Raw genomic sequence first — 25,258 nt, 5'->3', positions numbered from 1 at the left:
CTACCGAGCGAATTTGGCAACGTAAGCCAACTAAACCAGCAGCAAGGAAGTGACGAAGTTGCGCTGGTTAAACTGAAACCGGTCTCCTCCCCCATGGTACGCTTCAATGAAGGCCAGACGCCAATACGCGTGGGCCGCCGAAAAAGTCATCGATTTTAGCATTTGCATTTGGCCATCAGGCCCTTGCATGGTTCCACTTCGGTGGAACTGGAGTGTTGTTGCAGGCGGCGTAATCGTTAGTGTGTGTCCGAATGTTGTTCGAAGCCGAAACCCGCACACGTTCCTTCCTTTTGCCGAGCGCCCCATCTAGGACAGCTGGGCTAGATTCGTAACCTCGTTTTACGGATTGGTAATAGTTATGGATTGTACACCGCTAAGAGCTGGCACCGTAATTTGGCAGTCGATTTAAGACAAACAGTAACTGAGCTTACATTTTGGATTGCCCGTTTGCAGAACAAATTACACAGAGAGTGTAACTCCCCAACACAGCTGTAAGTTAAAAGTGATTAAGTTTAATGGTGCTACTACTCAACACACATACATACACACAGACACAGTATAAATAATAGATTCATGCTACACTATGCACACTATTCACAGAGTCAAACACACACACACCCATTATCCATCCAACAGTGATCCGATGTCAACCAAGAGTCCCCGTGCAAACTGTAACTTAGCCAAAACCCACCCGCAAAGCCAAACCCACTTACCTGGGGCGTTTCGGTGGTGGCCAGCTCCGGGAAACCACCGGACGAGCTGCTGAACGGACTTTTGCGCTGCGAACTGCCCGCTTGCTGGCGGTTCGACGCCGGGAAGCTCCGACTGGCCGTGAGTCCATTGGAGAAGAAGTCACTCCTCGGTGGACTGCGCGAGTACTGGAAGCCGGCGTTCGTGGACGGTGTGGCGGAAAAGGGTCGTGGTGATATTTCGAAAATATCCGCACTCCGTGGGGTCTGTACAGCGCGGGAAAGGAGTTGAAATGGGACGCACGGAAGGGCAGGAGGATGGCGAATAGGGTTCGAAGGGGTTGAAGGATTTCCGCAGGGAGTGTTTATGAAATAGGATAAAAGGGTAAAATAACACACGGAAACGGAAACACACACAAACACACATAGCAAATGTAAGGAAGAAAGATAAGAGACAAGCATACATTTAAAGATTGGAAAATTTCTACAACTACTAAACATTGAATAGAATAAAACAAAAAACTACAGAATAATAACAAAAAAGAAGCAAAATACTAAAACAAACCAACTGATATAGTAAAATAATAAACATTTACACTCAAAATATTTTACATCTGATACATATAAGCAATCCAGTTATGACACATGTAAAAAGTAGTTTTCGATTGAATTTCGATTCCGTTCACAGTTGACAGCTAACAGCATGAAGTTATAAAAGAAGCTGCTGAAAATAACATAAATTATAAGCCAGCTGCTGAAAAGCATAACATTGGTATCTTCTACCCCAACAAACAGTAGAATCAATCAGCTATACGCTTTTAAATCGAAAATAAAACATAAAACACTCAACTTCAAAGGAAATGCTAAGCAACTGAGTCCACTAACATCCATAATCAATTACGCCGTCACAGCTGTTAGCCACAACTAAACCATACGTGTGACTGTGCGCGCTCCAAACGCCAGCAGCTTCTAGTGGCCTTACACTCAACCCGAATGCGTAGGCCACCGTCGTATCGAATCAGGCCACCTGCAGGGGCACCGATATGGAAGCGTGGCACCGTTCTGCACGCCCTGGCGGTCACCAACCGAAAAATGAGCCGCACTGGTCAACCCTCTACTCCTACATGTGCGGAATATCAATCACTGCTCGTAATATTCTGCTCGGGCATGGGTTCGGGCAAACCGCTTGACCTACTTCGTGTGGCAAACCGTGCGTTGTAGCGTGTTTCACCACTGGCCTCCGCTCCCAAACCACTAACCGATTCCGATTAATCCAACCCCAATCGGCTGTGAGTGATTGAGTTTAATTACTTTCTAGCCTTTCTAATGGCCATTTCAACCCCCCCATATGTTTGTTTAACGCAAACTCCCTCCCCGAAGTAACAAGCTGACTGTTGCTGGAAACCACCGAACAACATTCTGCGCAATCGAAGTATGCACTTTAGCTCGCGCTCACAGCATCGGCTCCCATTCGTTGGAAAAACAATGCACGCCATTATGCGATGCATATGCGCTGATGGGTGTGAATTGAGGGAAGCGAAGATCTTCATTTGCAGATATGGCTTGTGCATGGGGCGTCACCAGCGTCACCAATCGGTAGAATCCCCCCAAACGCAAGTGAAGATATCCCCCAGACGCTTGGGAAAATTGCCATACCATAGGGTCCCCCTTGAATGAACGCTCGTTTACAGCCGAAGAAGATAATGCAGATGATGGATGATGGAACGCTATGGCACAGATCGCTATCGACGGATTGTTGGGAAATTCACCTTTCCGCCAAAGAGGTTGGCGAGGTTGGATGCGAGCGGGTCGTTGCTGAGGTTATGTGTGAAGCGCTGTTTAGCTTAAGTGGCTATTGGGAAAGGGAAGACGCGTCCAAAATGCAACTCAACCAAAAGTTGTGAGCTATGCAAAAACAAACTGCATCTAATAGACACATTTACTCGGCACCGGCAAAGCAGCTTAATCAACGATCTGCAAACGCTCATTAGAATGTGGCGTTGTTTGGTAATAAAGCTAGCGCAGTAGTGTTTGCATTCGTTTGCAGCACGTTGCCAATTAACTTTTATCGAGAACGGTTAACATACCACCAACTTAATTGATTAGACCTAGCGTACGGATGATTATGGCGTTTGTTCGATGCAATCGCACGCCGCTTCCTGGTGCTCGGGATGGAAGCAGCGTTTGTTTTTCCTTTTAATAGCAATCCACCACTGCACCAACTATTCCGTTGGTTAAACGAGCATTGCAGATACACTCCATTCTGTGCCGGCAATTATTCTTAACCCCTTTTGCCCGGCATGTGTATGCAAAGTGGTCCCCGTCGTAAGAGGACCGGGAGAACGTCGATCGAAAGGCGCCATCCTGAGTGATTGTATAGCGCCTTGGGGCGACTGCATGCCGGACAGCATACGTGTACGAGGTGCGTCCTAATTGAGTGTGCGCAAAGTCCGCTGCGATCGACCGATTCGCACTCAAACCGATGGCAAGCACAGTGCTGGAACTGATTTTCGGTACGCTAAAGCCCAATACTCCCGTACACTAATTGGCGTGGTGACTTTAACAAATGGCCGAGCTCGCGAGGACGTCTCGCGTAATGGGAAGCAGATTGGGATCATCCATCTCAGCTCGTGGCAAATTCGAGATTCGTTCGCCCTTTGTCAGCCGGTCGGCGTGGCCTTGGGATCTACCGCTTGATTCTTGATCGCACACACTCGAACGAGATACACAAAATGCTAAACGATGCCATGCCTGCCGCAAAGTGCGTGGTCAATTGCGGCTAGATCGATCCTGGTTGCTGATCGTTTGTCTAGAGTGTGGTCCCCTCTTTATTCGTTGGAAGCAAACTGTACCAACGGGCCCCAGAATGGATCGTCAACAGCTCGCTGTCCTTGAAATGGCCGTTGAAGCACGTATCGAACTGCCGGGGTTAAACCGCTCCCCCCTCAGTGGTTGCTACTCACTGCTCCCACCTCACCGACAAGCAACCGGTGAATGTCGTTTTACCTTCTCCGTTCGCGAGTGTAGTGTTTGTGCGGAACGGGTGGAGATCGACACACCCCACCCGAAAGTACGATCACTTGCCGGGTAACGAAGCGTACCAACAGTCTGCACGTCGCTGAACCGGACGCTTGGGACAACAACTTGTCCGCTTTCAAACCCACTGCAACACACGTACACACACACACACAACCAGAGGGCGGCAGCAGTAGCGACACTTTGCCCGGCCGCAACACACATCCGCCTCGGAATGGTTTTAATCGATCGATCGCAAAGTTCACAAGCCCTAATGTACAGGCGGTGTACGGGATAGGGGAGGGGTCGGTCTGGCAGGGCGTTCCAACGAGAGGAAATACAAAACGATTGCGCACCACTTCTGGGGCATGAAATATGCTGCTCCAACACCTATGCTGCTGCCACTCGGTGATTTGCTGCGCTCAAGGACGCAAGGCCCCGATTGTGCAGGGGCAGTGCTGGTGAACTCAACCCCCCTCTACTACGCTGGCGCTCATTTTCTCAGCATCTTAACTCATTTGTGTGAGTTGGGTTTTGTGTGTTTTTTTACTCTGTTTCAGTTTATTTCTTCTTATTGTCATCGCATTGTCCCCCATAAACCGGCGCACCATTTTATTGCGATACTTTAGCGTGCGTGAGCGCATGATTGTTTGGCCATTTGCAAGGCAGGAAGGCAAATGAATTATGTTTCCCCTTCAAGCATTTTCTCAGCTCAGCAAAACCAAGTTAAACATTTCAGCCGCTTGGATAAAGTGTGTGACGAAATTTTAATAATAAAGGGTACGCCAAATGGATACAAATAATACAATCTTAATTGAAAACATGAATTGCTGCTGTTAACCGGTTGATTCGGTTTGTTTCCCTTTTTTGTGTCGAGCTCGGCAGGAGTCGCTGGTGTACAATTGCCTTTATTTGGGTCAAGCGCAATCACATAAAACAGGCTTGATAATGAGATTTATGAGAAATTTGCCTTTATTCCCTGCTGTTTTAAGCACGGAAATTGCTTGCAGGCACGAAATTTCTTTCTTTAAAATCGATTATTAAACTTAATTTATTGAGTAGTTTTCAGAAGAATTCATACGACTGCCTTTTGTTCTTATTTTCAAGAATGATACAAGAGGGAAGCACACGTACACAAAATGGATACGGAAGCATTAATAGATTAATGAGACTCTTACCCATTTCATAAACATTTGAATTTATTCCCTTGTATAAAGAAAAACAGCATTTCGTCCTACCTTTTGGTTCTCATTCTTCATCAATCAAGCTAATTTACTTGTCCATTTCATGTCCACTTATCCTACCTAAGAGCCTGCCCTGCACAAATCCTTTTCTAGAACGATCAGCTTTTCTATTTGCCGTCAAACATCATCCAAAGAGTCCATTAAAATCAGCCAGTGTGTTGCTAAATGACGACAACATCTAGAAGTATTAGCTTTTTTTCTTCTTCTTGTAATATTTCGCTGACGCGCATTCCTGCCCAACAGCGCACCCAACTGCCCGAAAAAGGCTCAGTAAAACACGCAGCATTCCAGCCGAGCCCGTAGTACAGTCGACTAAGAGTTCCCCTTCCAATCGGCCTGGCGGTGGCAACCCTATTGATCGATGCTGTGCCTCCTAATTGTACTACCTCGTGAGGCAGCCGAATGCAGCCCTACCCCTGTAGACTGTAACAAGCGAGGCTTGGTTCCGACGACGGCTTGCCACAAGCGTTTGCCACTCGAATTTCATAATCTAGATCGCATTCCTGCATTCGGATGCCGGCAGCGGGTGCGAGAACAAGCGGTACAAAGACTCCGGCAAGAATCTGGAGTGGGAGCAACCAGACACACACACACATATACAAAAAAAAACATACAAACATCTTATCCATAGCTGAAAGTGGGGTGTGCGGCACCCTCTTGATCGTTCGGCGGCCCGAGTTGCGCCCCTGTCGCTTGTCGGAAATGGCACGATCTTGTTTGGTAAGTAATAAATTAATCGCCCCAGACTAGTGCCGAGCTGGAGGAGGGTGCCAGCCGTCCAAGCTTCATTCGTACGCGACCGCTCACTAGCTAGTAACAAACAGAAGGGATGGTTTCGGAGCGGAGAAGAAAAAAACTCGATCTGCTAGTCTAAACCTCACCTCAAGCCGATTGCAAAGCATGCTCTTTCACCAGCGTTCAATTCGTTCTGATTTTTATGCAAATCATGTCCGACAATCATCTGATCGGCCGGATCGGTTGTATGAAATCGATCCGAACCCCGAAGTGGGAGGGGGTGAGGGGTTAATATTTCAATCAAAAAGGGAAGAATGTTTTCACCATTGACGCCATTGGCAGCCAACGGACCGTGCCCATGGTCATAAATTGCGTTGTTCGATGGGCTGTCTTTGGGCTTGCTACACCACAGAACCTAACCCGATAGGGTCAAACCCAGTCCAAGGCAAATGGAAACATACGCACCGCATCGTCAGAAGGTGTGAAATTCTGACCAGTGGGGGGTTTAACTGCAATAAACGTTTTGCTGATGCTGCTGAAGCCTTGAATGCACTATTCCAATGAGTTTAAGGATTTTTGAATTAACTTCTGAAGTTGTTCTAGAATTTTGTTTGGCTTAATGTTTAGAGCAACTGATTGTTACCACTTTAATGGAATAAATCATTTGAAAGTGGTGTAGACAGCTAAAACTACTTTATGATCAGGATGGAAACTATTCACAAATCTTCTCTTTAAGTAAAGGAATTCTTTAGGCTCTAGAGGAAAAGTAAAGGGATTTGATTTTTTTTATTATTCAGGAGTAACGGTCCAAAAAGGCCGTATTGCTCAAGGTTTTGAATTTTATTAAAATACCAATTTTTAAAATCCATCAGTTTTTCTTTGCACAATTTCTTGCTTATCATTCCAAATTAGAAAATTTCTTTCCAACAAAAACCCAACCTCAACCAACACTGCCGAACGCTGCTGTAAATCACAGCCACAGTCATCTCGCATAGTCCAAACCCACCATCAATCAGCAGGTGCAATTTCACCACCAATTCCATATCGCACGTGAGCGTGAAACTGCACTAATTGCGCTGCCGGAAAAATGGTGCTCGTCCAGCATCGACGCCGCAGCATTAGAAATTGCAGCTTGCAGATGCCCATCAATCAAGGACCGGGCGAGCGACAGCAAGTTGGCAGGAAATAATGATACGCTGCTCCGAAACACAGCCCCTTCTAGCGCGCCAAGACAAAGACAGACGCGGCAAGGAGGCGAGCAAAGGAAAAGACCGAGCGAGAGTGTGTAATGGTTTGCAATGGGGTAAGCAGCAACAAAGCTCTTCGCGGCAAGCGTTCGATCAGCATCAATTGCGCGCAAGGCGCAGAAGAAAGTTCATTGAATCGTACGACCGAAATGGCACTAGCCGGGCCATAGACTTTTCCCTTTTCTCGATCCGTTTCACTATCCGTTGCAGCCCCCGCGCGCTCGCGCCAATCAAATGCACATTTGCTTTACACATTTCCCGCTGGCCGCCCCGTTTCGCCCTCCCACCAAGTCCGCTGTGGAATGCCACGGCAGATCAGTATTAGAAGCGAAACCGAAGCTTTCCCGCGTAGCGAACTTGTTTTTTTTCCTTCTCTCGAGCGGTTGAGCGGCGCTGGAAGAAAGGTTCCGTCCGCCATGATCGCCGGCATACATTGAGATAATTGGAGCCACGGTCTCATACCGTAGCGAGATCCGGTGCATAGAAGCGGAAAAAAGTAAACAGCCCACCAGTTCCTTATCGCGTGCTCGGAAGATGCAGTTCAGCAGAAGCAACAAAAACGCCATGGCACACTCTTCCGCAGCAGCAAAAAAAAATGGCAATGGCTCCTCCGATGCACAGTGCTCGGGACTCGCTGTGTGCGCTTTCTGCTTTCTGTCGGTGGAAAATCGCTGCTCAAAGGCCTTCGTCCAGCACCGCTCGAAAGGGTGGCAAATTTCCATTTCGAAAGGACTGGGACTGGGGTGGAAGTGTTTACGAAACGAAACTTTAAACACATTTCCATTTGAATTGTTTTTTTATTCCTTCTGCACAAGCCAAAACCGCCCGCAGATGTGGTTCATGAACGCAATGAGCAATGGACAGTACAAAAAAAAAAAAAAAACAAAAAAGGCTTTTCACATTTTGTACACTTGCAAACATAAACAGTGTGCTTTACGAAATGGGACAAACAAAGTACGAAAAGGAATATAGAATTCAAAATATAGAATTGATTGAATTCGAAAATGGTTGGGTACGAATACTTGGTTGAAAGGGTTCCATTATTTCAAGTTCTGTACACTTATGCCTCTCACTACGATTACTCACTATAGCTTCAGTAATTGAAAAAAATAGAGAGAAAAACAACGTTAATTTGGCGTTTTATCTCCATCTTTTTCTAATCGGAAATTCAAATTTTTAATAAAGCTAATTTGTCTCAAACGGCAGATCCTATAACAGCGCAAACCCACGCATTGCAAAACCTCGTCTGCTACGTAAACAATATCTTGCAACTGCAGCCCAACTCCATCACATAACCAATCGCTCGAAACCGACTTAATTACATGGCTTCCCTTTGTGTTAAGCCACATTCTAGCGGCATACAATCGAAACGCAATTAACGTACGCGGCAACCTGCACACTAATTAGCATACAACGTTCTTGAAGCGTCCTTTACCGAAACGGCTTCCAAATTCTCCACAACCCAGCAGCCCATTCGTGAAGAACGAAGCATTAGAACAAAAACTGTTCGAGCCGAGCGGGAAACCATATGAATCGATCTGACGCCTCGATAACGGTATCCGTTGTAAAGGAATGCTGAGGCTATTATTATTAACGAGCGGGGTTTTTTGTTCCTTCGCGCATCACCTGACAACTACCGTTCTTGTGCCACGATCATGCACACGATCACAATCTAATGCCTGCGGACATCTAACAAATCGTACACACTCGCATTCTGATTACTCATGCCATCATCGTGGTAGCATTGACTGAGAGAGCTTTTTCAAGGCAACGAGCTTTGAATCATCTGCTTCAAGTGGTACATCGACAGTGATTTCACTTTCATTCTCATTGGGCTATCGAGAAGAGCTTTAAATAAGCGTTTTAGAAGAAACCGGGATCGGGAAAAGACCAAAAATTTGAAAAGCTAACGTAGTCACATCGTACTGGTGTTCATTTTACTCAAAATTGTGTTCGTCCCGGAAATTAAATGACTAGCCATTTTGATGATTACAAAACCGCTACATCTGCGGTATTTCTGTGAATCTCTACATAATAGACTTACATACGAAGCTCTGCAACTTCATTTTTTCAAGAAAATGGACACCGTCAGCCAGCTTTATAGCAACAGGACAACAACCACCACAACCCGATGCCGGTTGCGCCCATCGCGAAGGTCACGGTGCATCACGGTGGTCAACCATTAGGAACGTAACGCGTCTTTGTCAAGGCATGCACAGCAATACTTGAGCTGGAGAGGGACGACCATAGCATGGCTTGCCACTTCTAGCACAATGATAGATCGTAGCTGTATGAACGAACGGTAGACGAATGAATGGGAAGCATCATGAGCAGCATCTTCTTCGTTGTAAATAGCAAAGCCGTTGCTTCAACCACATCAACCGTTTTGCCGCCACCAAAGGCTGATCTTCGGCGCTGTGCTGTACAGCCAAAGTTCAATGGCCACTCGCAGCGGCAATTTTGCTTTTCATCGACCTCGCGAAGCCCCCAGCACCTTCGGCATTATCATGAATGCAGCAGCCGCTATTCAATAGGATGCGCCAATGCGACCGCATTCAACCGATAGAAAACGTTGGCAGAGGGAAACGTTTCGCGGCCGGGCTCATGGTGCGAGGGGTCAGATGTGACAGGTGCAAATGGTAGTGCTGGCAGTAAAAGAAAGCGCTGTTGAAGAGGTATAAAATATACAGTATTATAGCAAAAAGAGCTAAAACGTTATCTGATTCCTAGCATAGATTTCATGTTATTAAACCGAAAAATATCCATTAAGTCTCATCGAAACCCAAATGCACTTTGTTTTAAGTTATTCGCATTTAATTTGCTATTTAATAAGTTTCATCAGCAAAACAAAACAGAACGTGAAAAAAGCAAGCAATCTTATCTGATCGATTTATGATCACCCAGTCGAATAACGATGCACCAGCTATCAATCACAGCGTTCCATCGCCGTGGACACAAACATTCCCTCTATCACTAATGCTGCAGGCCGTCCTTCATGAAAGACGCATCTAATGTTTGCTTTGCCACTAACCCAAAATTCACACCATCATTGCCTCGACTAGCATCTTCAACGTAACGGTATCTTCATCTGAATGGACATTACTTTGTGTGCAAAAACAACCCCGCGTGCCTTAATGATGATCATGAAGAAGTATCTTTCCATCCGTCCGTCATGCGTTGACGGGTTGAGCTTTCATGCAGTGAGCGTTTTGAACAGTTTTGAACGCAAAAAAATACAAAGCCAAAACAGACGCAACGAACCACTCGGACGTACGCAAGCAAAAGCTTAAATCGCGCCCAATCGTTGGTATAAGCAAAAAGCAAACACGATAAGCCCACAGCTGGACCACCAACAGTCAATGACCGACCTTTGCAATTGTTTCTTTAGCGATGCTTTGTTTGATTTGTTTTAGCTTTCTGGTGCTAACTTGAGCCTCCTCTTTGCGTCTAATGCCTTAGTGGCGTGGCTGTGTCGATGACATTTGGCGAATTAACGAGGTTGAGGTTTTGGCGGATTTGCCCTCGGACAGGATCATTAGTGATCATCGCTGGTCTATTATATTTTATGAGCTATTGAAACCAAGCCCCGGACGATCAGTGAGACATCTTAAATTGATGAAGATCATGGCAAGAGGAAGTTGTTAGTTTAATAAGGGGGAGTGACATTTACGAGAACGAGATGGTTCTGACCAATATTCTCGCAGTAACGATATATGAGAAGGTTCGTCGCTTATTCACATAATACATATTATCACTTAAGATCCCTACCTAAGCCTGCCTGAAAATGAACTAAAATGAGAGCTTAATTAAGTTAAAACAGATTTTATGAATTATTCTGCAAAAGGAAAAGAATAAATTCATTTAATATACAAAATAAACGCTTCAAAAGGTCTATCTTTCTCATTCTTTCTCCCTCGTGACTCTCTTCTTACTAAATGCACACAAAATCCAACTCAGCTGATTTTTAATCCATGCCTTCTCGAAACTGCACGATTATGACATCTTGCTCGACCAGCAGCCACTACCACTACCAGTACACCAAGCGAGGAAAGGTGATAAAATGCTTGAGTGCACCCTCGCAGTACAGCACTTCGACGCAACGTTTGCAACAGAAAAAAGGGGGAGCATTACAAGTTCATTGCATTTACAGCCCTCCCGGCTCTATTAGGAAATGTATGACAAGGTCGTCCGGCTTCTTTCACTTTTCGTCGCGTCAACTCTGAACCAGCAAAATCCAACGGCACTACCTTTTCTTTTTCAGTTGTGTGTGTCATAACGGATGCATAATACGGTAAAGAAAATAAATGTTAAAAGTAACTACTTGTACAATTAAAGCTACTAAAGCAACAACTAAAATCTACAGTGGCAGACAAACGGGTAGACTACTGCACACACTACACTCTCACTCCACAGACGCGAGAGTTGAACCACACTCAAGCCTACAGGGGCGCGTGGCACTCACTTTATTTTTGGGATATACTTATTGCGACCCTTAAACCTCAAAAGCTTCAAGGTCGCACTTGAGGACGCTTGGGAGGAAAGTAAAAAAAAAAAAGACGGCACTTACCGTGTAGGTAAACTGATAGTAAGACGGTGTGATACCGCGGGTACCAGCGCCATCGCTTGCACCGTTGCCTCGGTCCACGTTGTTGCTATTGACGAACAGGGTCTGCTCCTGGTACGAGTCCGGTGGCGGCTGTTGCCGCTGTAACGCCGACGGGAAGAAACCGTTCCGCGGGTTCTCGAACGATGGCACAAACCGGCCCTGCGATTGTGCGAAGTAGAAGTTGTTGTCTGCAAAGTGGAAAAGAGACGAAGAAAAAAAAACAAACACGGGCGTTAGATTTTGAAGGCTCGCTTACGGTTTATTAATTTAAAGCGCGCCCGCTGATGCAGGGCTGATTTACACCCGGCTTGTGCGGTGTTGTTTTAGCTGCTTCGTTTTCCATTTCCCTAACCTGGCCGGTTTATAGCATCATAACTTTTGTTAGACACTTCACGTTTGCCGTATCGTAGAAACGTATCCATAAGATCGTGGTTGCGCCAATGGTTGGCGTTATAAACATTTCCCAGTTTTATTAGTTTATGCAACAAGCCTCCGTTATACTCACATGGTTTTTTACGTTACACGCAGACGGTACTCCGTACCGTCTGGTATGTGCAACGCAGAAATCAATCGAATATAGATATAACTTGGCTAGAGGGCAATTGAACTAGGTTTTGTTGCGATCGTCTTGTTTGAGATACTTTCGATTTAAGGAATCTTATATTTTCTGCGTCAATTGTCTATGTTCTAGACTTCACATGCTATTTCAACTTAAGCTATGTGTCAATATTTCAATTTTTTTGTCGAAAGTAATCTTCTCAGCCTTAAGCTTCACTTCAACAGTATAGTTTCTGTTAGCCATAAATTCAAAACCATCTAGCATTGCTCGCATTGCCTGACTAAACATTGCATCAGGAAACATGCTTTCCCACCAACTCGTTAGCCCCAATTTTAACGCCTCAACTCACTGCTCTTGCACGCAAAATGGCACCACGCTTTAGCGTTCAACTTCAACCAAAACTAAACAAAAATAACCCCTTAACGGGTCCTCATTGATGCAGGTTGCATAGATACTCCGGTGCTGCGCAGTTCAATGTCAGCGCATCATTATTTGCGTCAACCAAAATCGAAAGAACGGTGGCAGCTCTAAAGCATCAACGCGCTCGGGTGAGAAGTGCCCACTACGGCCTTCCCAAACAACGGCCTGCAGGGAAAACAATGATGGCATCTCGAGAAGGTGATGGCACCCGATTTGGCAATTGGATGTGGGTTTTGCATGCGCAGCCGGTGCCGATGAGCCCTGATGAGCCGAGTCGTCACACAAAGCGCCAGCCACATACAGCGTGAGAGTTTATTTTTCGGGCGGTTTTGATGAGTTCACCGTTAAAGTGCAGCAGAAGGTGTAAGTTCGTGGCGTTAATGTGTTTTTCGTTACAACACAGTGGAGTAAAATATTTGAATCAGTATCATACTAACATTTTATGTAAGATTTGAGGTTTAACAAATAATAACAAAACGTTGTAGCGACAAAAAGTTTAAAACATGATTTGCCTCTCACAGGAAACATTCCAAACAAATATGCTTAAACTAAAGCATTGCAAAGCCGCTTCAATTTTAAGCTCAATTTAAAATGCTTGCAGCCTCAACAGCCAAATGATCACACACAAATAAAACAGAAAAACAAACGCTTACCCGGGCCAGTTGCAGGTGTTCGCCCGCGTGCTCTCTTATTCACAATTTAATGGTGCTTTTATATTCCCTTCTACACCAGCGTGCTCCCCAGCCGCGGAGAAACGATAATTCGCACCGGGCCTGCGTCGTCACCTTCGTACCTTCGCAAGCGACGAACCCCCAAATCCCGTACCGTTTTCTGCTTTTGCCGATTTCTTTTCGACCCATTCCGCCCGGTGTTGCAATGTTCCCGCGTACTTCGTGCGCATTGCAACGGAGTGAACATTCCACGATCTTTGACACCTTTGGCAGATCTCGCTTTGGAAGAAATCTCCCCGCTTCAAACCAGTGACGAAGTACATTGCGCAAAGAAATGGTGCATAGTAACGCTACCCTTGCTAAAAGCGACTTGCTAGCTCTAGCAGTTCGACACCAACAAACGTAGGGTATGTTTATCAATACAAAACGGACGCGCGCTCCCTTTGCCATCCCAACGCACTGCATTTTTAGTGGGATGCAGTTTTCAAACCACCACGTCAAACACCTTCGAATGCGTGGGGAACGAAACACTTCACAGTGGAAATTCCTAGAATGTGAACCTGTGTCTCGCACATAAATATTACGCTTCCGCAATGTTTCGGCTCCAGGCAGGGTGCGTGTAAGGGTAGAGTTCTGCATGAAGAAAATTAATTATCCATTCATGTGTTTTCGAGACTGTCACTTCAAATGCCGGACAGTGTACCAGAGAGGTGGGCAAGAGATCATCAGCCAGACACGATCAGCTATTCTAATCGTGCAACGACTCGTTCCCGGAAAAAGACAGAATAACTGCGGGAAGGGTCACGTTCGATCTTATAACGCTTTAGGTTCATTCACACTTGCACAGGTCTGCAGGAGAAAAAAAAACACATTAAAGTAAACATATTCGCCTCGTTCCGATTTCGCTCAGACACTTTTCGTGAGGTCGGGTTGTAACTGTCGTCATCCGAAAACGTAACATTCTGGACCTCACAGAACTGCCCGGCGGCATGTTGGCGAGTGTGTTGGCATACTGGAAACTAGCAACAGCAACAAAAAACGACACAAATTTCCCATGACTCATCTCCCCCATGCTCTTTCCAGGGAGCATCCACTTCAGCCTCATATGTTATTGCTCTTGCGGTGCTTGGAACTGTCATCTGCACAAAGAGCAAGAATCCCCGTACGTGCGTGTTCGTTCTCCCGGCTGCAAAACCATTAAAATAAGATCCCCTCAGCGGTACTGGGGGGGTTTTTTCAGTTCCGAACATTGCTTCTGGGCGATCATTTACATGATGATTAAGGTCGGCTCAGAAGTATTCTTTGGCACACGATCACCATACACACACATACACATGCTGTCCCGGTGAGGTAGCGTTCGCGCGAGGGATTTAACGTGGGCGAACGCATACGCCCGTGTAATGAAGCATACTCCCGGATGTGCTTGCGGAAGGGGCACAAGTCTTACTGTCGTCTCTTCCTTCAAGTGCCTTGACCTTAATCTCGGACAGAAGGAGCAAGGAAAACAAAACTCCCGAGAAGCGCCTCGTTTATGTTTGCTGCGAAGCGGTAGAATGAATTGCACCAGAAGGAATAAATTACATTTTTATCTGAAGCTATTTTTCGTTGTTTCGAGAATTCTTTCTTGAGCGGGTATGGTACAAGCCCATTCCTTCCCAAACGAAGTAGAATGGACTGACGAGAACGAGATGGAATGTGATGAATGGTTGAATTACGTTTTTGAGCAAATATTATTCCTCCAGAATTAAACACATACTCCAACACGCTGAAAGGTCAATAATGCCATCCTTTCAATGTACAATGGTAATTTCAAATCCTTTGAGAGTATCGAGTGTGATGGAGGCCCTCCCCCAACAGCCAACCAACCAAATCAAGGATGCAAACCCTTTGAATCGTCTTAATAAGCTGCTGCACATTACGGTGCCCGCCAGCTGTCAAGTACGAATCAATTTTTCATTTTCGACCCATTTGCCCATCCGAAGCCTATTGTTTCGAGTCGATCTTCCCCTCCCCGGCTTCGCGCAACCTTGCACGCTTTGAAGGAGATTTTTCGGAAGAAAATTACAGCGGTAGTAATGTCCCGCGTCCATGAGCTTACACTGCCGGACACAGGCTTGCCGCGAGCAGGAAGCAACATCGATCGAACGGAGACCTTCGATCGTGAAACAAAAGCCTAAATAAGAAAAAGAAGCCCGAGGCAAAAAAAAGGTGCGTTCAAATAGAAAACGCACCGAGCGATCGCAGCGCGATTCCGGTAGCAATTATGACCGCCGGAATAATTAGCCGGTTTTTGAGAAAATTTGGTGAAAATTCAATTTGAAGAAGCAACCGTGGCGTGCAGCTGTGGCAATGGAGGCAATGAAGCGACCATGCGCTTGAATTCGTGCCCGCAGATAAAACGCTAGAAAGACTGTGACCGCGAATGATCATGTAATCGATTTCGAAGCATCGACGTTTCGCTCGCTGTTTGGTGGTCATCGGATGAGCGGTAGAAGAGCTCACCTTACCTTGACAGTGGATTTGGTTCCTATTGAGAGCTACGGCATGGGGAAAAAGAGATGCTTCAAGATAAGTGAAGCACTGAAGCGATGATTTGTTTCGTAAAGTACGCGTGAAGTGTTGAACATGAGCCTCATGACACCATGTTTTCAATTCCCGATGCAGCTTGGCCAAGGTTGGGTTATGGCAAATGGCATCAATTCCCCTTCGAAATTCCGATAAAATACACCTTGCCGATGATAGTACAAGAGCTCAGCGCCGAGAGGTCATTTTTTCATGTGCCTGCTTGTGTTCGATAGGCGCGATCGCGTTGTACCTCAATGATGAACCGATGTCATAAATCTGCGCACACAAAATCGCGCCGTCGTTGTATATTTGTAAGCCTCGCATTAATTCTCGCAGCCATCCACCAGAGCTTCTCTCCCTGTACGATCCTAACCATAGCCGCGAGATGTCGATTACATGATCGTGTAGAGTGTGGGTGTGGGAGGAATTTCTGTACCACGGGGCTTGGCCACAGGACGACACCGCACACTCAGCCCAACGACCCTGGTTAAGTCGAATTCCACAAAACAACAAAGACGCTCAGCAGTAAGCTCCGCGCAGCAAGTTTATCATAAATAATGCCAATAATAATAAATAAGGTTTGCAACTTTGCATTGAAGATTGCACTCGAGAGCCTGGCACTCGAGATTCCCTTGCCCGGCTGTGGTTGCACCCTACGCAGCATGTACAGCATGCCGGCTTGGGTCGATCGCAGTGCGCTGCCATCAAGTTACAAGCGTAAATCGCCACGGGACATCGACATTGAACTCGCTTGGTTGCCGCTTCTGATGCAATTATCAACTGTCAGCCTCCAGGAGTCAGTCCCCGCTCGCCGCTATGCCTTGGCGACTTCCGAAGCAATCGTCTCGTTCTGATAGTTGTTGGTCACTCTTCCCGTGGGGTAAGTGGTCGATTGCTATTGTACGCCACCCCGTTACTGTCATTTGTCATCCACGTAGCGCGCGCCTTGCATCGCCTTGCGCCTCCACTAGTCACTTTCATTTTCTTCCCCCCCCCCCCCCCCCCCCCGGGCGTTATCTCAAATGCTGGAAAATTAAGCACCCTCCAGCGGGACGCGCGTTCGATTGCATTGGAATTGCAGTTTAATGTTGATTTTATTGTGCGGCCGCACGCCGGCACATTCCAACGATGCATTTCCGTTCGATCCGGCCGACTCTTGACACTGCAAACACTCACTCACTCGCACAAAAAAACTCGCTTTCCTTTCCTCTCGTTTTCCGTACTCGGGTGATGAATCGAAACGATGATTTCCTATCTTTCCGCCATTGCATGCATTCCATTCTTCCTCTTTCTTTTCCTCTCACTTTTTGCTGGCGCGCGTTTTCGATGATCAAAATTTTCCCCTTTTTTCGCTTTTCCCGCGATCATTAAACCCCGTATTGTTTGGCATTTTTTTTGTGTTTGCTACATCAATTGTTTTTCTCGGTGTTTGCGATTATGACGATCATCATATTTCCACAGGAAATTCAACAAATTCGACGCACTAAAGTAAACGTTTTTCTCTATTTTCTCACATCTCTCAGCCCACCGTCCAACACTCAATCGCTGGCAAATTATTGATTTTATTAGTATAGCTCCCCACTTCCCCGATCCCAGTGCACCAGGCAGATCGGTGCGCAGGTATAATGTAATAAATGTTTTCCCAATGCTTTTCATCGATTCCATTACTACACATCCGTGTAGAGCTTTTTGGTTCGGCCTTTTTTTTCGTTTTGTTTTGGCCGAACTACCTACCCCTTTGGACGGCGGAGCGGCATTATGAAACGGTTACGAAAGCGCGCTCCGGGGCTGGACCCATCCCTAAGGGGCCCACGCACGCTCGAGATAGCTTTACTTTCTAAATTAGCCATACATAGAGGGACGCTTTATTTTCGTTCGGCCGCTTCTGCTCGATTTTTATTGATCAACCAAATTATGGACGGTTGCTGTCGCTGAAGGTGAAGAAAGCACACCGGGCGCCGGCAAAAGAAAGAGCAAAAGGGGGCCGAGGCATACGAGCCGCATTTCGCCACCTACTACTCCCAACTTCACGGTGGGCGAATGGCATTCGAATACACTGTCCCTCATCGGTCACAGCGCAGCGCAAAAAACACACGCACACACACGAGAGGTAGCAAATGAGCTATGGGCACGTAAAATTTGTGTGGAATTTAGATTTGCCATTTTGGTGAAGGCCAAACGCTACCAAATCGGTTTGCGGGTGGCCTCCCTTTGCTGCCCCCGGCTTCCCACTAACAGACGCCGTTTTGCGACGCCGGGCCAAGACGGTCCATGCGGCTCACCATGCGGCTAATTAATGCCCGCTCGTTGCGTTGTGCAATCGATCCGCCGATCCGCCAAAACCTGTGTTCCCACCCCCTGGGAATGGGCACAATTTAACAACAATACTCGCCGAAACTCGCCACAGACCGGCAGCGACAAGTGCGCATGTCAAGCGCTACGGCCACCTTCCTTCTAGCCGTCTTTGCTACCGTTTGGGAAGTTACATAAACTGCTCTGCACACGGCTGCTTGTGCGCCGTGCGAGAAAATTCGTGATAAATGTGCGAAAATGTGTCCACAAAAACTTGCACAGCCGAATGGCCGAGCGGAGCGCTTTCAGCCGGCCCAGGCAGCTCTTCCTTTGGCGTACATTTATTTCAACCTTTGCAGAAGTGGCCCTTGTGCCCCTAGGTGCTAACATGCCACCGCGAACGACATCCACGGCAGCTAAACGGAATAACACGGCATGAGAAAATGGATAAAGCTGTGTGCGGATGCTCGGCGGCACTGGCTCGGAAAATGGGCACCATTTTCACGCCCACCCGTACAGCCCGTGACTAAACGATTTAGTTTTGTTTTTCACGCCGTGTCCCATTGTGCATTGTGAATTGTTGTCCGGCGTGTGCACTTGACGGTGCACTGCGTTCTGGCCGGTCGCTGTTACTTGATCCTCCCAAGGGTCACCCGGTCGATGCACATTAGTTAATTTTTTTATGAGTCCCTCTTTCTTTATTCTATCACAACATCACTCCAGCGAACTTCAAGCTTCAAATCTTGGACAAATTGGCGTTAAAAATGTAAAATGTGTAACCGATTCTGCGCAAAAGCGTAAAAGGAATAGTTGCGAAATAAGCCATCCGATGAAGTTTGTCTCCTGTTCGAGCCAGCGATTCGAAGTCCTTCGCACAATTTAATTTTGCATGAAACGCATTTTCTGCTCCGAATGTGTCCTAGCGAAGCGAATGGAACAGAATGCAAGGTGCACGACGGCGTTGTTAGCATGAAGGTCGCACGGCAGGGACACATTGAAATCGATACCACTTTAATTGGCTGAATTGCTGGCCTGCAGGAACGTTGCAGCAAAGTGATCTGCGGGCTTATAATAACTACAATTTATGGCTGTAATGGAGCTTCTGGTGAAGATACAGGTAAATATAGATACGGAACATTTTGATCGACAAGAACGTCTGATCTATGGACAAAAACCAAGCGGACTGGCTGTTCCTGCTTAATAAATAAGTTCGCAACAATTTTACAATTGTAATGCCTTTTGCTGCAAATAAAAAATATATAAAAACGTAGTTTGGACATCAGCCGGAGAAAACCTTCAATAAAAACCAATCAAAATTCGTAAAATGTACTCATATCAAAATGAGGAATGGAACCAAACTTCCATGGTTTGATTAGTTAGTCAAATAGTTTTATGTTTGTTCGCGTAAAAGAACCAATAACTTCAAAGCAAAAAAAACCTATAGTCCAACTGTTTTTCTCTGATCTTTAGCCTAGTTAAATAAACCGTTAAAATAAACCCTGAAATATAGAAGCATGCTTTATAGGTTGTATTAATTGAATTTATGAGCTTTGACAATGATTAGATGTTTCTCCTATAATTGGAATTTTATCTGATTCTCTCTGGTAATCTCTCATTGCTGTGATTCACACTTGCATAGAATTATGCAATCCCATTTTTGCATACATTGCCACCACCGAAGCTACCGAATGCACTAATGCCTAGGCACACTTAGTCACACTAACCTTCACCTAGTATTGCTTCTGGTTTGCCAACAAGTGTCATCAAGCCGGATGCATTTGATCTTGAGAACCCTTGGTCTTCTTCTCCGGCACCAACGGGGTGACAAATTGTTGCAATCACATGATTCACCCGCTCACACAGGATAGCCTAATACGGAGTGGATGTTCGAATCGATAGGTTTACAAAATTCCCAACCACTCTACTCCGACGCTTTAATTGATGTCGTTTGCTCTTCTGAATCGACGCGTCAAGAAGTCATTACTCATGACACTGTCGGCACTCCTGCGTCAGAAGGTAGCAATCACAGCATCAACACTGGTTCTAGCAGCAACACGGATTTAACATTGTTGAACAAAGCGTTGATGGAGCCGTTGCCCACAGCTTCGAGTTCCCGGACACTCCCAAAATCGCACGGTGTGAAATATTTTTAGATTTTATCAGGCAGCTGCACCGGGAACGAAACTAAGCAGCCAAACTAAAGGCTTTTTTCGCGCTTTGCTTGACCTTTACCTTTTCATCATGTTGCTACTACGCACGATCTACTACATGATTCAAGCTGAACTCACGAAACTCACACAAGTCACGCTAAAGCGCCATCCTCTATGTTTCAGAGTAAAAAAAAAATGAAGTAAATAAACCTTCACGCAAAAACGGAAAGGCGTAGAACATTTTTCCCATCCTTAATAGGCACCACAGGCCACAGAACAATTCGCACCAAATCTGCACTAAACGACGCTACATTAAAAACACACACACACTCGCCCCAAACCTTGGGGGTGGCTCGTTAATGCTTATTAAAAATGATCTCATGAATGGTGAGAGAACACCTCGTCACCAGGCCGGTTTTGTGCTGGATGTGACGCGCGATCTTAACCACGCCGCAACAAAAGCCGCAGCCTCCAGCGGAAGTGCCGACCGATGACGAAATTTTTCGCCTTTTCGGTGGATAGGCCATATCCATCTACGACGCGATTTCACGGCACCGAGTCTTTGCCATTCATCAGAGGGCTAGCCTCAAGCGATCGACTTCATTGTCCGATGATGGATAGTGCGCCGTGTCCACAAGATCGCACTCCGATGACGTCTATGCACGCGTTCAATGAACGATTTCTTTTTTTTTTTTCGCAAATAAACTACTGAAATTGAAGAATTTGGGAAGCGATACCCTTCAATAGTGCATCAAAACACCACCGTAACCACTTCTTGTGACGGTGATTAATTGCTATGAAGGGGTTAACAGGGCGGGTAGAGGTGTGACGGGATCAAACCAGCTCGGACCTGTTACGAAAGCCAATTTCACCAACAACACAACCCCGACGAAAACGACGAAAAAAGCCGAAAATACGTCCAGTAACTCATTTCTCTTTCACCCAATCCGTCGCCATGCTTTCTTTACAATCTTCCCAGGCGCGCTGAGTTATTTTAACAGGACTGTAATCACTTGATAGCAAGGGTTGGGCTTTGGAGGATCACCACGATACAGCGACATCTCTCCGCCTCTGGGCGACGAAGGTGTGCCAGTGTTGCATATTCATACGCTCCTGGGAATGGGAATGGGAATAAAATCAACTCACTTCCGTCTTTGGTGGTGACTTTGCCTAAAAATGCCGCCCCATCCTATTATCAAACCGGTTCGCATAGGTCAAAGGCAAGAGCAGGAAACGACCTGTTAGCGTTGGAGCGTGGTGGTGTAATGATTTTACGATGAAATTTCACTTGCCGGTCCCGAAAGCGAACCCGCTGATTAAAGATCATTATCAGGCAGGCGGCATTTTGGCTTGAATTAAACGATCGTCACGCCTCCAACACGCCCCAAAAGCCTGCGACATCAAAGGCGCTTAGAGAAACGCGTCCCCAAACCGCGTCCTAAAGTAGAACTGCAAATAGTCAAGTTTGAGCCGTACGTTTGCACCAGACAGTAATTCCGTACATTGTAAACATCCGTTACCTACTCCACCATCACCCTCCAGTGGATGGGTTTGGGCACCACTACACACACTTCCGGCAACAGAAGGCGACGACATGCTAATGATGACACGGTAAAAATGTCATGCACCTTTTCTGTCACCACGGCAGAGCAAGTAGAGGAGTAGATGGCCCACCGACTCCCGCCCGTCGCCTCATCGATTATGCACAATCGCTTACGCAACGACGACGACGATCATCTTACGGGAACTCCTTCTGCATAATGAATTGTGACAGCAGAAGAAGAAAGTGAGCACTGATGGCCGGAGGCTGCGAGCAACCGGTACGTGACGGATCGGTGGACAAACTTTCGCTTTCGACAACAAAACTAGAGCTTGGGCGTGTGAGGGCCAGTTTGCGTGACCTTTTTTTGCGGCCAAAGTACTTTGGGCACTTCAAGATCACGCAGCAAGCGATCGTGATCATGCCAAACCGACCGAAATGCGTATGGCAAATCCGCTGTAGTGGATAATTCGTTGGTCTGCGACAGATCGCATGACAACTTCAAGAGTCACTTGACATACAGCGGTCTGGTATGGAAAGCTTCCAGAAAAAAACTTCCCAAAGTTTGAACCTCCGCTCAAATGACATAAGATCAGCCGGCGATGCTTTTGGAGAAAAATCAAACAAACAAACACAACGATATACTGCGGTGCAGGTGTCTGTGGTGCCTGGACCAAACGTGTAGCCCGGTCTGAAAGCGAACGTTAGTGTCGATTGTTTAGATAAACCCTCAGCGCTCCGTGTCTGCACTTGGTGGCCACCGGCGATGACGATCTTCCTTAATTGGGTAAATATGGAATGTATAATTAAGCACTCTCGCGTGCGTTAATGCAGTCGTGGCCGGTAGTGCGCGTTCGCTCTATGCCAAAGGCCATTTTAATGTCCCATTTTTGGAAACAGCAATGAAGAAGGTTATTATTTTAATACACTCATTGTTAATTTGTCGGTTGGGTGTTGTGGCAGCAAGAAAGGGAGAAGACACACCGCCAAACGACTAGGGTGGTCGCACTGTATGCTGATCTTGTAACGAGCCAGCCTTTTCATTCATCTATCATCGATCATATCACATCGGTGCAGTGGGTGCATTGTTGTGGCCGTTTTTTGTACGTGTTGCTAGTAATGAAGGGAAAGAAAGGTGAATAAAAATAGCCAATAATCATTTCCCGAAGGTTGGACAGGAATTTACAAAACGGCGCATAATGAACGTGCACTCTGCCTAGCCGAACGTCAATTGACGCTCGATGACAGTAATGGTGATTGATTCAAAGTTCGATGAGGAATGATGCAAATCATTAGCAGCGAGTTTTCTTCCCTCCATCGGTCACACAATCATACGCGCTCTCACACACACACACACACAGGCCATTCTTCCCCAACCGGATGTTGATCGGTTCGATGTGGTCCGATCAATGCGCGCGCGTAGCCGGATGACCTTAAGGGACAGGGGAACCGGTAAAAGATCAAGCACATTCCTTACGGCAGAAGGCAGCCAACCCGCAGCCTCAACATCATCGGTCATATTTACATATTTACACATTCCTTTCGCTTGTCACCATGGCGACGGATGTGCTTACATGATTGAGCCGTTTTATGTTGCTCCACCATTAGAAGCGTCCAGCGCCAGGCGGAACGTGAACTTTGGAATATGTGTTTAGGGTGAGCTGTGTTTTGAAAAACGAGAAACGCAAAAGTTCGTTTCCTTTACATTTGTTTTAACTTTGTTGGACATTGTATTGCAGGGTCCATTGAGCTTTACTTTCTGTTGAATCTTTTCGCCAACTGGATGCCACACTCTCAACTGCTCCACCCTGCGATTCTGCAACGATGCGTAACAGCTAACCACGTTTGATGGATTGCAGAGCGACCCGCTGGAGGTGTGACACGCCGAAATTTCACAATGATTGCAACGATTTTTAAATGGCTTCATGAAATTTTCACCACTCACGGTAACCGCAAAGATTTAACGCTGTTTCGAAAGGCTCAGAAAACGGTCAAATTACTCCTCATAGGGTAACTGTACCTATAGTGGTGGTAGTACCAATAGTGGTGGTATTGCACTAAAATGCGGTTCATACCGCAAATTACAAGTAATTACGTTATTTACGTTAGTGTAAAATGTTCTTTAGCCTTTTACAAAGGTTTTAAAAGTTAAATGGGACCATTCCGTTATTTAAAGTCCGAAAAATCCATTATTTTGTGAAATGTGTCAACATTTTTCTTTGCATTTCTTTGAATCCTTAGGATTTCATAACGAAACTCATTTTGCTGTTAACGTTCTAAATGACCACATAACCACGCAATTACCAGTTTTTCAACCTAACTGTTATGAAAAATTATTGTTTTACTAAAATTATTTGCCTTTTGACCATATTTATGCATTTTTAAGTGTTTTTCACCATAGTGCCATTATAGGTACACAAAACAGGCATGTTCCTATAGTGGTTATAGTTATAAAATCATTGAAAACAGCTCGTTTTAGATTTTTTCGAGGATATTTTCGACATGTCGTACTGTTTTCACTAAAATAAGCAACAGAAATGAGTTTTATGTTGGTAATTTACCAAAAAACAGGCCAAAATTCGCTTATATGGCTGAATAAAAATTGACTTCAAATCAATCACACTCTTCCGGGTGTAGGTTGACGACAGGTGTGATGCAGTACTTTTGTCAATAGTTTCATTGATCAAATCTATACATTTTTTTACGATCAAATTACGCAAGAAACCTATATTATGGCAGTAAGCCTTGCTATTCATACAAAAACAGCTTCGAAACTAAGTTTCATTGATATTATACACCGTTTTTGATGCATCTTTGTTTACCACCACTATAGGAACACAATACGACGACTATAGGAACCATACCACCATTATAGGTACAACGAAGCAGTCACAAAAATATGTATTTTTTCGTAAATTTGATGTATTTCATGATAAAAATGGTTGTGGTTGCGTAAATAAAACATATTCCAATTGGTATGTGTTAAAATATTCAGAAATTGTCCTTCCTGACACTTTAAATCCATTAAAACACATCGGCACCACTACAAATTGCACCACTATTGGTACATTTACCCTAAATGGAAGCGATTCGTGTCTTTCTCTACAGTGAAGGAGATGTGTAAAAAAAGGCAGCAGGCAGCTCTTTTTGCATCTTATTTATGGATCAATCCACCCCCTAAAACATGTCAGTTGCGTTAAGGGAACTGTTTTGCAAACTATACCAATATTTTTCTACGCATCCACTACAGATTAATTTAATTTATCACGATCAATTTTCCATCCCACTGAACACACTAGTCCGCCAATTCGTCACCACTGTTCGCCATCGGGTCGGGTATTGGGAAAGCGTATACACACGTTACGCCACATAAACACCTGATTTGAATGCGACCCTACTATGCCTTCACGATATGTGATTGCGCACTTGTGGCTTCTCGATCAACCGGGTGCGATACCGTTGGACTAAAACCGCAACTGTGGGTTTCAAATTTTCAACAGCTGTAATTTTGCCACTGTCTTCATC

At 45.6% G+C, this 25,258-nt stretch overlaps 1 protein-coding gene across 2 annotated transcripts in view; it reads right to left on the bottom strand.

The window, feature by feature from the left end:
* LOC120894069 (mucin-5AC) overlaps positions 1-25,258 on the bottom strand; it is a 45,971-nt gene that overhangs the window by 9,547 nt on the left and 11,166 nt on the right. The window contains exons 2-3 of one of the 2 annotated variants that reach the window (XM_040296433.1): positions 11,498-11,724; positions 714-956 (exon numbers count right to left, since the gene is read on the bottom strand). In XM_040296433.1, the coding sequence (XP_040152367.1) occupies positions 714-956; positions 11,498-11,724 (470 nt within the window). The remainder of the gene's footprint in view (positions 1-713; positions 957-11,497; positions 11,725-25,258) is intronic. The other variant, XM_040296434.1, reaches the window with a different exon arrangement.

This window comes from Anopheles arabiensis, chromosome 2 (genome assembly GCF_016920715.1).
Source record: "Anopheles arabiensis isolate DONGOLA chromosome 2, AaraD3, whole genome shotgun sequence".
Lineage (NCBI taxonomy): Eukaryota > Metazoa > Arthropoda > Insecta > Diptera > Culicidae > Anopheles > Anopheles arabiensis.
The sequence above is the reverse complement of the archived record's forward strand: the minus strand, read 5'-3'. Positions and strand labels throughout refer to the sequence as shown.